General features: G+C 42.5%; 1 protein-coding gene and 1 long non-coding RNA gene across 7 annotated transcripts in view; one reads left to right on the top strand and one right to left on the bottom strand.

Moving 5' to 3' along the window:
- LOC130358543 (uncharacterized) overlaps positions 1-9,205 on the top strand; it is a 50,082-nt gene extending 40,877 nt beyond the window's left edge. For both annotated transcript variants that reach the window (XR_008889561.1, XR_008889562.1), the window contains exons 2-4: positions 2,769-2,941; positions 5,765-5,833; positions 8,887-9,205. This is a non-coding gene — a long non-coding RNA (uncharacterized LOC130358543). The remainder of the gene's footprint in view (positions 1-2,768; positions 2,942-5,764; positions 5,834-8,886) is intronic.
- Positions 1-14,253, bottom strand: part of NBEA (neurobeachin) — a 698,360-nt gene that overhangs the window by 349,375 nt on the left and 334,732 nt on the right. For all 5 annotated transcript variants that reach the window (XM_056561916.1, XM_056561911.1, XM_056561913.1 and 2 more), the window contains 3 exons: positions 11,833-11,940; positions 7,602-7,770; positions 662-1,100 (listed from right to left, as the gene is read on the bottom strand). In XM_056561916.1, the coding sequence (XP_056417891.1) occupies positions 662-1,100; positions 7,602-7,770; positions 11,833-11,940 (716 nt within the window). The remainder of the gene's footprint in view (positions 1-661; positions 1,101-7,601; positions 7,771-11,832; positions 11,941-14,253) is intronic.

The raw sequence follows: 14,253 nt of genomic DNA, 5'->3' as shown, positions 1-14,253 counted from the left end.
GGTGGCTGATCTTAAGGCAATAAATATTGAGGGGTTTGTCCAGGATAAAAAACAACAACCATACATGCCTGCATCTAAAAAGAGTACTACACCTACACCAAGTTCCAGAAACGCCATTTATTACTACCTTCTTTCAAGACTAGCTTCACTAAGGGAATTCTATCTGAACTGGTGTTGTCCAACGATAAAACTTCCTGCTCCAGTCCCAGAATGTTAAAGCTGTTTCTCTGTAATGATCTTGTGATTTCATGGTTAGAGGGAGGGAGGGATAAGTGTTAACCTGTTTAGTCTGATATGCACTTTCACTTTTCGTTTTCTGTTTTTTCTTGTGTACAAGCAATGTTGCTCGAGCAAGTCTACTCACTAAATCACCATGTGGAAACAAATATGGTGCTGCCTGGGGTTAGCAGATGACCTTACATTTCACACTGTTTAACCTGATGATGTGTTCATTCCAATAGAATACAATCACATTAGACTTTGATCACTGTGAAATAATAAACTGAAATTATCAGGCAATTTTGGCTTCACCTACACCAGACTGTTTGACCAGATGTGTCTAAACACGAAGCCAACGCAAAATTCGAAAATAAATTATATGGTAATTAATGTTATTTCAACATTACATTTCTCAAAATGTTAAGATACTATGATGTAATACCTGTCAAACGAATGATACTGCATGGGGAGAATGACCTGGGCTTCCCTTTTGAGTGCAGGGTCTGGGTAGGGCACAGCTGGGTCAGGCCCGGCCTCAGCCAACTCAAACGGAGCAGCCACCAGGCTTTTCAGAATTTCTTTAACATTGATACCCTTGCTTTGGCTGATGCTAGATATGGAGGGAGCTGGTTTCAGAAGTTCACTCGGGCTGTCTGTTAGGCTTTCCTGTGACTTCTTCACATCCGATGACAATGTAGACAATAGTTCACCCATCATGTCCGGGCTTGTGCTACTATCTAGATCAGTTCCATTTAAGATGCTGCTAATGTGTTCTTCTCCAATGCCCGAGTCCGTGTGAGGAAGAGAGCTTTCTAAATGAAGTTCTTCAATAGGTGTGGGAGTTTCTTTCTCCTTGATATCAGGAAACAGGGCCGGTGTATCTAAAAAAATAAGACCAAAATTAGACCAATTGCAAGATACCTTAGGAGCCCTCTGACCCATACTCATGTTGGAAGTGATCCATAAGGTGAATCTTCAATGTTTATCATTTTTAGGTTGAATATTCTGTGTGGGTTAATTTATTCACATATGGAGTTTTATTCTTCTGAAACAGTGCTCCAAATTCTCAGTAATAACATTAATTTAAAAGCTAAAATTCTGGCTGCCAGCAACCACCACTAGTGGGAGCTAAAGACCCAACTGTATACTGTGTTCACACAATGATTCCTGCCTCAAATGGATGGATACCTCAGCAGAATCTCAGTGTGTCTGTGCTTGAATCAGCATGGGCCCTTTTCAATTCAAGGACCGTAATTGCAGTCCCCTCGGGTACATTTTCCAAGCGTATCTGGGACCAGCACTGATCCGAGAACAAATATGTCGGCAGCAGAGATTCTGAGATTCAGCTGACTTATTCATGCCTTGGAGGCACGAACCTTAATATGTTCCCACCCTTGCTATTGACTTCAATGTATAAACAGTGTGCTGTAAACTCCCAGGCTCTCTCTACTACAGACAGCCTGCATGTTATTGTTTAATTTATGTGTATGCAGGGGATTTAGATATCTGCATCAGAAAAACAAAGCTCTGGATTTTTAAACTAAAATATAGTAATAAAAAAAAATCAATACAGAAGTTTCACCACACTTAGATAAAAAATAGCACTTAAGGGCAGGCATCCAAAAAGAAAGCATAGATACAATGCTAATACAAAACAAATAGTCTACAATAGTAACACAGCCCTGGCCTTATAGGGTTACATTAATAAAGAGGTCAGAAGTGTGCCATCTGCAAGTACAAAGAGCTGTGTAGAGATGGACAAGTTGATGGACAAGGTCTCTTGGTGACATTAGTTTAAGAATATTGAGCGGCGGTCCACACCCAGAGGAATCCCAGAGGAGCGAGATGTTAGATGTAAACCCAGTCATGTACACCAGGGGGTTTGTGATGGTCATTTACATCAGATCATGCTGCAAATTGAACAAAATACAACTACCCAATGACCGAACTACGAAATCCTGACATGGGGCAAGACCAGTAGAGGGCTTACCAATGGCACGTGTCTATATACAGGCCATTACACAAAGAAACTTTCACTAATAAATACATAAAAAAAGAATGAGTTGCAATAGTAATGCCACTTGCATATAGATATATATTCATGTTTATTTTCACAATGATTTGGGGCTATATCCATGAAGGGTGTAAATCTGAAGTGTAATAAACCACAGATGCAATGAATAATGGTTCTGTTCCCATCTCACTTTTCGCTTCCATTGAAAGTTGACTATGGGAATATTTTCCAATATATCCCTTCAACTTAAACCTCCAACGTATGCTATTGAATGGACCTTTCACGCCCACTGCCACTGATGCCCATTGAATTTTTTTTTTTTACTTTGTACCTCTGTAAATAGAAACGAAAGTCATGCCAATAGAACACTATTTTGGCATAAGCTGGGCAACATGGAGGACTACGGACACTTTCCCATTGTGCACCAGGAGCTCTTTTGATGCATATGCAGAATGTTACATAAAATAAGAGGCAGGGACTGAGCCTTTGGGCTTGGTTTACACCAACACTAACAATTCCCTCTATTTCTTCATAGGTGCAGAACAATGAAAAGGATTATAGTGTCTTTTAAGGCACCTGCCAGAAACCAAGGGCACCTGACGAACCTCAATAATGGGGAATACAATTTACGGGGAATACAAGTATTTACTAAAACAGACATATCAGAAAAGATGACAGGTCTTCTTCAGGGATTCCAATATATAAGTGGTAAGCAATGCTTCCTTGGCCGAAAATGGTGTTATCTACATTTTCAGCTTAGAAAATAAATGGGAAAAAAAATGTTTGGTGTCACTGGCTTCACCCAATTCTCTCCACATAAGTTCAAATAAATGTCTTTCCACGCCCTAACCTCATGCTTTGAAGAGCTCTGTCCCCTACAGAGCCACAGTGCAGCCCCTGGTGGGCTTGGGGCTGGGAGCTCGGACCTTGTGTCAGTGCTGGTTATGGGTTATAATTATTTAACCCTTTACTATAGATGGAACTTTACAGAAAGATCTCTGCCCCTAGTGACCGGAGTGGGAATGATCCTGCTGGGGCTATTGGCAACCCTAGCAGCTCTATAGTGACTTCCTAGTGGAGGAACGGGGAACTGCAGCCTGAAATGCTTCCTCTATAATAGTGATCTACAAGCTGTGGCTCTGAAGCTGGTGCAGAACTACAACTCCCAGGCCTTCGGCTGTCAGGGCATGCGGGAGTTGTTGTTCTGCACCAGCTGCAGAGCCACAGCTTGTAGATCACAGCTGGATAGCAGTACACACACTTCATTGTATTACTGCCCCTTAATAGATCTAATATATAGTTAAACAAAAAAAAAACTAAAAAAAAAAGACATAAAAAATTAAAAATTCATTATATTACTGCCCCTTAATAAATCTAATATATAGTTAAAATAATAATAATAATAATAATAATAATTGTATGGAATTTTTTTTTTTTTTCGTTTTATGAATTTTTGGTTTTGGTCCAGAATTTTCTGTTTCGTCGCAACCCTATTTTATACAGTGAGAAATGTTGCCGAAATCCTGTAAAGTCATACAGGTTGCATCCCTCTAAACTGTGACTTGTGTTTTTATTTTTTATATTATTTTATTACAAAACAAGATCAATACTAAAAAGCAATAATCCCAAAAATATGTCACACTCAACTATACGCAACGCTTGACAACTATATAGTGTTTTTTTATGTAGCCGCAATCAGTTGGTAAAGAAAATAAATGTTACACTATAGAAGAGGGCAAAATAAGCTTTGTAAAACTAAAGCTTCGAAGCATTGGAAGGTGAAAATGCTACATTAGAAAAGCCCCTGACAAGCGTCTCAACATAGGGAGAGCTTCTTCTTCCCATAGGGCAGAGCCATCAGCTTCTAGAGTGGAATCGGAGCAGCACCGCTGTGTGCAGACAAAGAGATTGCGAGTGCGAGCACTTTGTGCGGCATTAGTTTTACAGCGCGATGTGCGTGAACACAAACTAAAAAGACAGAGAGGCTCTGGGGAGACGCCGGGCCTGACATGTTGTTTTTTTTTCCAAACCTTTCAACCTCTGAAAGAATTGCAATCTGTGGAGAGACTAGATCTATTTATCCATTAGAGGGTAAAGAAAATGGTTTTACGTCAGCCCAGGCCCAATTCACACCGAGATGTGTAATGTTCAATTGTGCTCTGACAGAAACTTGTTCTCATCTTTTTATAGAGGCCTCTGTAGGGTGCCTTAATGCAAAAGGTAGAAGGTGTTATAAAGACTGTGAAGATGCTGCCTGGTTATCAGATACTGCAGCATTCAATTTGAAGCCTACTTTATGTATAGATGTACATTTTACATGGAGGATGTCCATGGGGATAAGGGGACATGTTAAAGCATACCTGTCATTTGGAAAAAAAAAAGATTTACAGTAAAAAAATGCTTTCTTGTCTCTGCAACCATTATCTGTGTCTCTTTGTGCAGAGACAAAATACAGGTAGTGTGGGTGGGACAAGCAGGGCTCTGTGCAGGCTCCTGGCTTGTCAATAAGCCTGCTGTGTGAGACGGAGGTGCCCTCAGTGCACAGAGCCCTGCTTGTCCTCAGTGCACAGAGCCCTGCTTGTCCTCAGTGCACAGAGCCCTGCTTGTCCTCAGTGCACAGAGCCCCGCTTGTCCACAGTGCACAGAGCCCCGCTTGTCCCCAGTGCACAGAGCCCCGCTTGTCCTCAGTGTACAGAGCCCCGCTTGTCCTCAGTGTACAGAGCCCCGCTTGTCCTCAGTGTACAGAGCCCCGCTTGTCCTCAGTGTACAGAGCCCCGCTTGTCCTCAGTGTACAGAGCCCCGCTTGTCCTCAGTGTACAGAGCCCTTCTTGTCCACAGTGCACAGAGCCCCACTTGTCCTCAGTGCACAGAGCCCCGCTTGTCCTCAGCGTACAGAGCCCCTCTTGTCCTCAGTGTACAGAGCCCTGTTTGTCCTCATTGCACAAGAGCCCTGCTTGTCCTCATTGCACAGGAGCCCTGCTTGTCCTCATTGCACAGGAGGCCTGCTTGTCCTCATTGCACAGGAGCCCTGCTTGTCCTCATTGCACAGGAGCCCTGCTTGTCCTCATTGCACAGGAGCCCTGCTTGTCCTCAGTGTACAGAGCCCCGCTTGTCCTCAGTATACAGAGCCCTGCTTGTCCTCATTGCACAGGAGCCCTGCTTGTCCTCATTGCACAGGAGCCCTGCTTGTCCTCATTGCACAGGAGCCCTGCTTGTCCTCAGTGTACAGAGCCCCGCTTGTCCTCAGTATACAGAGCCCTGCTTGTCCTCATTGCACAGGAGCCCTGCTTGTCCTCATTGCACAGGAGCCCTACTTGTCCTCATTGCACAGAAGCCCTGCTTGTCCTCATTGCACAGGAGCCCCGCTTGTCCTCAGTGTACAGAGCCCCGCTTGTCCTCAGTGTACAGAGCCCCGCTTGTCCTCAGTGTACAAAGCCCTTAACCATCGTATATTACAAACATACATATATAATTATCTACATGATATAAAAAATTTATGTCCATGTGTTTGTCCATGTTTGTGTCTATCAGAAAGAAGAAGAGGAGATTAAACAAAGAGCAGAGTATTATTTTGCATGGCCAGTATTCAAATATCACATGGTATGTATTTTAAATGAAAACATTTATTCTGTATTCACAACGTGTTTCAGGGCTGGAACATCCCTTTTAGTAGATGTGATAGGTAATGGTACAAAAAATACTAAAAACAAAGTAAAACCATATGTCACACAGGAAGTCTAGAATGGGGACCAGAGTCTTTGGATAGAATAGAGCGATGGCTCAGGCAGCTGCGTTGTTGGTTCATTTATTCTCTATGGAAGCCACGTACAGCTATCTGCACAGCTCCCATAGAGAATGAATAGGGCGGTGATGTGCATGTGCAACCCGCTGCACCATTGTAACTGTTCTCAACTTCACTGAGGATCTGCCTGCTGGGAGTGGGACCCCCACAATCAGCTAGTTATCACCTTTCCAATAGATAGGGGATAATTTTGTAAGTTGGGACATCCCTTTAAAGGGTTTCTTCACGCCCTACTTGTTAGAGTAGTTTCATAATAGGCAGATCACAAAGCATTGCCCTGCTGGAAAGCAAATATATCAGCTGTAACAGGGGACAGCAATTTCCAGTACGCATGCTGATCAGCCCCACTGAATGGAGCTCACAATATGTGACACTGATTCCGGGTATTTATATGGTGCGCTCAACAACATATGTGCTGCAATTCAATGTATCAACTGCGGTTTGCTGTCCCACTGAAAACAATGGCACACATTTTGCAGCATAATATGCACCACAATATGTGCTGGAAAATTCTGTGTGAACACAACATAGGTGTTAGCATGAAGCATATTGAAGCATGCTGGGAATTAAAGCTGCACGACAACTAGAGAGCGACAAGTTGCAGGACGCTGACCCACAATAACACTGGAGGAAACTGCTAAGATATCAGAAGCTAAATGATAGCATGGGCTGTAATCTTAGAAGACAAAGCTCTCATTATTAAATAAGAGAAAGTGAATTCTCAAACACAATATAAAACTGTCCAATGTAATATATAATTCTCAAACACCATATAAAACTGTCCAATCCAATATGTCAATGGTTTTAAGCAACCGTCAAAGGCACTTTAAGCAAATGCAAATAAGAGTAAGTATACCTTCTTCTCTGTCACCCTGCCATATTGCTGAATGGTTTTCATTTAACAGAACAGATAAGTTTTCTATAGGGCAATAGGAATTTTAAGGGGAAGTCTCCAAATGAACATTCATATTGGACTACAAAAACAGAGGATTGTTGGGTGACCACTGAGACACCTTAGTGTTTAGAGTTTTTAGATCACTTTATAGCCTGGGTTCCCCTGATTGCAGTAGAGTCTTTACTTTTTTTGCTGTGACTTCCTTATTCTTGAGGTATGGGCTGTTCATTTTTTATCTTAAATGTTTTATTAATTTTAAAGCAGGAAAAAAACATACAATAATAGACAATAAATGGCATACAAGCCACCGATAACACCATGTAAGATAGAACACAAATGTAAAGCATAGGCGAGATATGGGTTGTTAAAGTGTTAGGTGATAAAGTTCCCGCCCATCTGACTACCTTGGGAATAGGGGTGGGGCCTAGTAAGAGTCCTGCTACTGAGTAATTCTGTGGCATTCTGTGGCATGCTGCATGTGCTATGGAAACAGAATATGAGATGTGTTTGGCGATTGGTACATCTGTATGGCACAGCTCTGCTTCTGTCCCTCCATCATGTTTTATTTTAAGCTCACATAAACCATTTTACAAACAGCTGTAAAAAATAAGAAATGTAATACATACATAATCTAAAGGAAAGACATAAAGCAATGACATTAAAGGACCAACCTGTACTTGTCGGGGAGTTAATTTCCTGCCTGATGTTCCGAGCGCTCTGGCTGGCGGAGCGTGCAGTCTCCCGCTGAGGTTCCAGGATATCCCGGTATTTAGACACCATTAATACAGATATAAAGTACACAACCGCCAGAGCAAGGAACTGAGCTTGTTTACTGTCATCCTGAAAGAAAGACAGCACAATGTCAGCATCCACCAGACAACAAGTAAAGAAGGAGGAAAGGAGGGATGACGGCAGAAAGGGAGAGAGAGCATATGGCAAGGGGTATAGGGGTTCGAGAAGGAAAGTGAGCGCTGCCTGTCAGGGTTCACAGTATACTTTGGCATCCTGTGAAAATGGGATGACAATTGCTGTCATTAATATTCTGCAGCAGAGTTTTTGCTTCAGGAACTCTGCTGTGAAACTTCCACCTAAAGAATAAATATATTCATTCTTTTGGCGGAATTTTGTGTGGAATGTATTGCTGTCAATGGGGATGTGCATGTCTGTGTGGTAGTAGTGTTGGCGGTGCCTGATGTTCTTAATCTCTGTCCCAAATTTGTCTGGGCAGAACTTCTCAGTGTGAACATACCCTAAGGCTACATTGACACAGTGGAATGTCCATCCACACAGAAAATTTACGTAAGGACATCCCAACGACAACAGAGCGCTGAAAATTCTGCAGATACTGGAATCTGAATTTCCGCGCCACATGTGTACAGTTCAGCAGAATCCCATTTAAATCAGTAGGACTCTGATGCAGCCGAGTGTCCGTGCCAAATTCCGGAGAAGAATTGTGTGAACACAGCCTAAGGGTACGATCACAAGTGCTTAGTTTGAGGCAGATTTTCTACTGCTGATTGTTCTACTCATTGACTTAAATGGGGGGTAGGGAAATCAGCAACAGAAAATATGCAGCAAAATACGCACATGTAAGTGTACCCTAACAGTAAGATGACACGTACATAATCCGCATCGGGAAACAATGAACTAAAGCTAAGGGAAAAATGGGATGAAAACAGTACCTTAGCTTGTTTTCACCACATGAACATTATCTACATCATTCTTACTCTTTCTGCGTCCAAGTCCCATAACCCCCCTTACACCCCCCCCCCAGGGCAAGAGAACTCACAAGCAACACTGGTGTTTCTATGTTACCTGAATAGGATAAAGCAGCACACATTGGGCCCATCTGTACTGACTGGTGGTAGAAAAGTAAAGCTTTCTGCTGTGATATAAGCCACATACAGAGCCGTTTGGGATACCACAATAAAACATCTCTATTCCCCCTCTCTACAGAGCCACAACTCAAAATGATCAAGGACCCAAAAGGATATGAACCATTCATCATCTCGGCTTTGTAAGACAGAGGACCTGGTTTCACACAGGTCGGCCAGAGATGTTCTAGACCACCAACGCTGTCTCTAGTTATCTGTCTGTTCACCCAACACAGGCTGTCATCTACCAGGGACTGCAACACCGCTCATGAAATCCATGTAAACTAATATATAAGCGATATAAGTAACACCTAGAAACCAGCAGATTGTATCCATGTAAAATTCCATATGACTGCACTGGATATAAAGGGAAGTCATGTGGTTCTATAGTGCTGTCTAGTGGCGAACAGTGGCAGTGCATGTCTCCTTTCACGTAAGAAGATTTATATGTATGTCTAGCTCTCTCCATATATATATATATATATATATATATGTATATATATATATATATATATATATATATATATACATACACACACACACATATATATATATATATATATATATATAACCTATGTATACAGATTGTTTAAAGCATTTGCTTTTTCCAAAGTTAATCAATAAATATGAGTGTGGTTATTTCCCCTACATGTATTTGGCTGATAAAAATAATAATAAAAAAATATATAAACATCATAACATCATAAAGCAACCATATACTGCAACAGAAGATTATTAAAAGAAACAATGTAAAACAAGCTGCATTAGACTATAAGAATACAAAATATTCTTGAAATGACCATGGCAAATGCAATTAATCCTGCTCGCCTTTTATCCAAGCAAGGTGCTGCTTATTACAAAAATGTGCTGCTGCTCCCCCTGCTGGTGACAGATGAATATGGCCCCAAAACAAGTCACCAGGGCTTGGAAAACAGAGTTGCATCTTGGCAGGGATCTCGCATTGCTGTAGGCTGGGCTTGGAAAAAGAAATTCAGTTCACAACTGGTTTGATCATTTGGCTGCTTGGGATATGATGAGATAGAGAGGAAATCTAGATTTCTAGAATCCCTTCAAGAATAAACAGGCTTACTATAGGAAATCTGCAAATAACACTGCAGCCTTCTTATCTTCATGGCAAAAGTTCACGGATTTACAATGTGGTTTGTCTTAAAAGAACTAAGGTGAAGAGGGTTGTCCCATCAACAATATTTACCATCTATCTCAAAAACAGGGGATAAGTCATTAAAATGTGAACGCTGGGACCGCTAGCTCTGGAGAACGGGTCCTGAGTCTCCTGTCCGAATAAAGAGGCAGTCACTTGGGTGCACCGCCAGCCTACTCACTACCTATGGGACTGCCAGAGGTAGACAAGTAATGTACCTGGCTATCCAGCAATCCAACAGGGAAAAGAGCAGAACTCTCTATTGTGATAGGAGACCCAGGTCCCCCAATCTGAAGATCACCAAGGGTCAAAGTTCATATACTTATCCCCTATCCTGTGGAAATAGGAAGAGAGAATATTTCAGGTATTGACACTGCAGCTTGGAGCAACTGGGGATCTACACGGGTGAAGATGCTCCTAAAATACATATAAGTCCTGTATTAAATGGATCTGCTCCATTCAATCTCTATAGGAGTAAAGGAAACAGGCAAGTGCTGGTGCCCACAACGATCAACCATTTATAATCCATCCTGTTGGTATTTGGTAGGAAAACCCCTTAAAGGGGTACTGTGGTGGAAAACAAATTTTTTAAATCAACCGGTGCCAGAAAGTTAAACAGATTTGTAAATTACTTCTATTTAAAAATCTTAATCCTTCCAGTACTTATCAACTGCTGTATGCCCCACAGGAAGTTCTTTTCTTTTTAAATGTATTTTCTGTCTGACCACAATGCTCTCTGCTGACACCTCTGTCCATGTCAGGAACTGTCTAGAGTACAAGCAAATCCCCATAGCAAACCTCTCCTGCTCTGGACAGTTCCTGATACGGAGAGATGTGTCAGCAGAGAGCACTGTGGTCAGACAGAAAAGAACCCGAGAAAGAAATACAACTTCCTGTGGAGCATACAGCAGCTGATAAGTACTGAAAGGATTAAGATTTTTTAATAGAAGTAATCTACAAATCTGTTTAAACTTTGTGGCACCAGTTGGTTTTAAAAATGTTGGTTTCCACTGGAGTACCCCTTTAAAGGGGTACTCCCATGGAAAACTTTTTTTTAAATCAACTGGTGCCAGAAAGTTAAACAGATTTGTAAATCCCTTCTATTAAAAAATCTTAATCCTTCCAGTACTTTTTTGGGGCTGTATACTAAAGAGAAATTCAAAAAAGAAATGCATTTCCTCTGATGTCCTGACCACAGTGCTCTCTGCTGACCTCTGCTGTCCATTTTAGGAACTGTCCAGAGCAGGAGAAAATCCCCATAGCAAACATATGCTGCTCTGGACAGTTCCTAAAATGGGCAGCAGAGGTCAGCAGAGAGCACTGTGGTCATGACCTCAGAAGAAATGCTTTTCTTTTTTGGCTTTCTCTTTAGTATATAGTCCCTAAAAAGTACTGAAAGGATTAAGACTTTTTAATAGAAGTGATTTACAAATCTGTTTAACTTTCTGGCACCAGTTGATTAAAAAAAAAAAAAAAAAAAGTTTTCCACGGGAGTACCCCTTTAAGGCTGCATTCACAACACGTTTTGTACAAACGGGTGCCGGATCCAGCGGGGGGAGGGGCAAACCGGGCGCTCCCGTACCCCAGCCGAATCAGCCCGTGACTGATTCGGCTGGGGAATACTACGGTTTTAGGTCCGGTCACAAAACCGCATACAGGTCAATTCGGCTGGGGTACGGGAGCCCCCAGTTTGCCCCTCCCCCTGCCGGATCCGGCACCCGTATATACAAAACCTAGTGTGAATGCAGCCTAAGAGGGTGGTCTGGCTGAGATAGTTTAATGCTGCCCACTGTTTTAACCAGCTATAAGTGCATTTCTATCCTACGTCTTTAGAGGAAGCAAGAATAGAAGATGCAACAAACTTACCACATCACGGAACACGACTGCCCGCAGGCGATTGATATCCACATCCTGAAGAAGTCGATCGGGGTCCTTTATGGGCGAGAGGTTACTGGGAACATTATCCACTGGGGTCTGTGAGTACATAAACAGCAATAGGTTATACAGTGATAAGGTTTACTACGAGCAAACTAAACATTTACATATGCAGGTAAACCCTCCAAGTTAATTTAAATATTTTGTGCAAGGATACAAAAGGAAAGACACAGGGAAAGGTAACGCCTATCAGGTGGTCATCCACAGGGGTCATCCACAGGGGGTCATCCACAGGGGGTCATCCACAGGGGTCATCCACAGGGGGTCATCCACAGGGGGTCATCCACAGGGGGTCATCCACAGGGGGTCATCCACAGGGGTCATTCACAGGGGGTCATCCCCAGGGGTCATCCACAGGGGGTCATCCACAGGGGGTCATCCACAGGGGGTCATCCACAGGGGGTCATCCACAGGGGTCATCCACAGGGGGTCATCCACAGGGGGTCATCCACAGGGGGTCATCCACAGGGGGTCATCCACAGGGGGTCATCCACAGGGGTCATTCACAGGGGGTCATCCACAGGGGGTCATCCACAGGGGGTCATCCACAGGGGGTCATCCACACCTTTCCCTGTTTCCTCCTGTTCATATCCTTGCATGAAATTTTGAATAAACCTGGAGATGTTACTTGCAGATTTCAGCGCTGGATGACTTTTCTTTCTATTTGCTACTATTGATGGAGTTGGCTTGTAGTGGTCTGTGACTACGAACAGAGCTGGAAATCACTTTTCTGCTTCAAGCTTTACGACTGTATATAAACTAGACATGGAAAAGACTAAAATAAGGGGAAAATGGGACAAACCAACCTAAGGGAAGTGGGACATATCCACTAATTATTAAAATGGTGTCCTAGCTCTAAATATTTGACTTTCAGATAATACTATAGAAGCAGTGTAGTCCACAGCAGTGTTCTTCCATACTGCAGACCTTCAGATGTTTCAAAACTACAACGCCCAGCAGGCCCGGACAGCAAACGGCCTGCTGGGAGTTGTAGTTTTGAAATATCTGAAGGTCCAAAGTTTGGAGAACAAAGGTTTACGGGATTGCCTGCACACTGTAATGGCACATCATGACCTTCAGATGTTTCAAAAGTACAACTCCCAGCATGCCCGGATCGCCAAAGGCTGCCTGGGCATGCTGGGAGTTGTAGTTTTTAAACAGCTGGAGGTCTAGAGTTTGGAGACCCAGGGTCTAAAGCAGTGGTCTTCAACCTGCGGACCTCCCGATGTTGCAAAACTACAACTCCCAGCATGCCCGGAGAGCCGTTGGCTGTCCGGGCATGCTGGGAGTTGTAGTTTTGCAACATCTGGAGGTCCCCAGGTTGAAGACCACTGGTCTAAAGGATTGCCTACAGACTGTCAGTCTTCATCCCAAGTGTAGCTCACCCAAAGGTCATTAATATGTTTTCAAGGATATCAGGTTAACTTCATGCAAACCACATGCCAACGGCTGTCCAGGCATGCTGGGAGTTGTAGTTTTGAAACATCTAGACACCAAAGGTCTACAGGATTGCCTACAGACTGTAATGATGCATTAGTCTTCTTCTCCAATGAAGCCCACACATCAATACGTTCTTGAGGCTATGAGGTTAACCACTTGCGAACCACATGCAGATGTCGCCCTGTTGGGATCAAAACCCATTGCCAACTAAGGCTGGGGTCACATCACATTTTTGCCATACTGTTTTCAATCAGTTTTTCTAAAGAAAACCGTATGGCAAAAAAAACGGATGGAACAGTATGGAAAAAGTAAACCATATGCGTTTTTAAACCGTATACTGTTTTTAAAAGTGCATACAGTTCCGTCCGTTTTTATAGAAAAAAAAAACCATACGTTTTTTAAAATTTTGTCCATTTTTAATGGGAGGGGTGTTGGGTGGAGACTTTAGGATGCAAATGTGCATGTGCAAAGTAAAAACCGTATACCTTTTCCCGTTTGGAACATGTGCGTTTCCCATTGAGGACCATGTTAAAAAAAAAGCGCATGCGGTTGCAGTACAGTTTTTAAACCAGAGACAAAATCGTGGTCAACCACGGTTTTGACGCCGGTTTAAAAACCGTACTGCAACAGCATACGCTTTTTTTTTAACATGAACGTCAATGGGAAACGCACATGTATAGGCTTCCATACGGGAAACCCTATACGGTTTTTACTTTGCACCCTAAAGTCCCCACCCAACACCCCTCCCAAAAAATTGAGAACATTTTCAAAAACATTTGTTTTTTTTTCAATAAAAACGGACAGAACTGTATGCACTTTTAAAAACAGTATACAGTTTAAAAACGCATACGGTTTACTTTTTACGATACTGTTCCATCCTTTTTTTTATGCCATACGGTTTTCTTTAGAAAA

The sequence above is a fragment of the Hyla sarda genome, chromosome 2 (genome assembly GCF_029499605.1).
Source record: "Hyla sarda isolate aHylSar1 chromosome 2, aHylSar1.hap1, whole genome shotgun sequence".
NCBI lineage: Eukaryota > Metazoa > Chordata > Amphibia > Anura > Hylidae > Hyla > Hyla sarda.
This window is presented reverse-complemented; position numbering and strand designations above follow the sequence as displayed.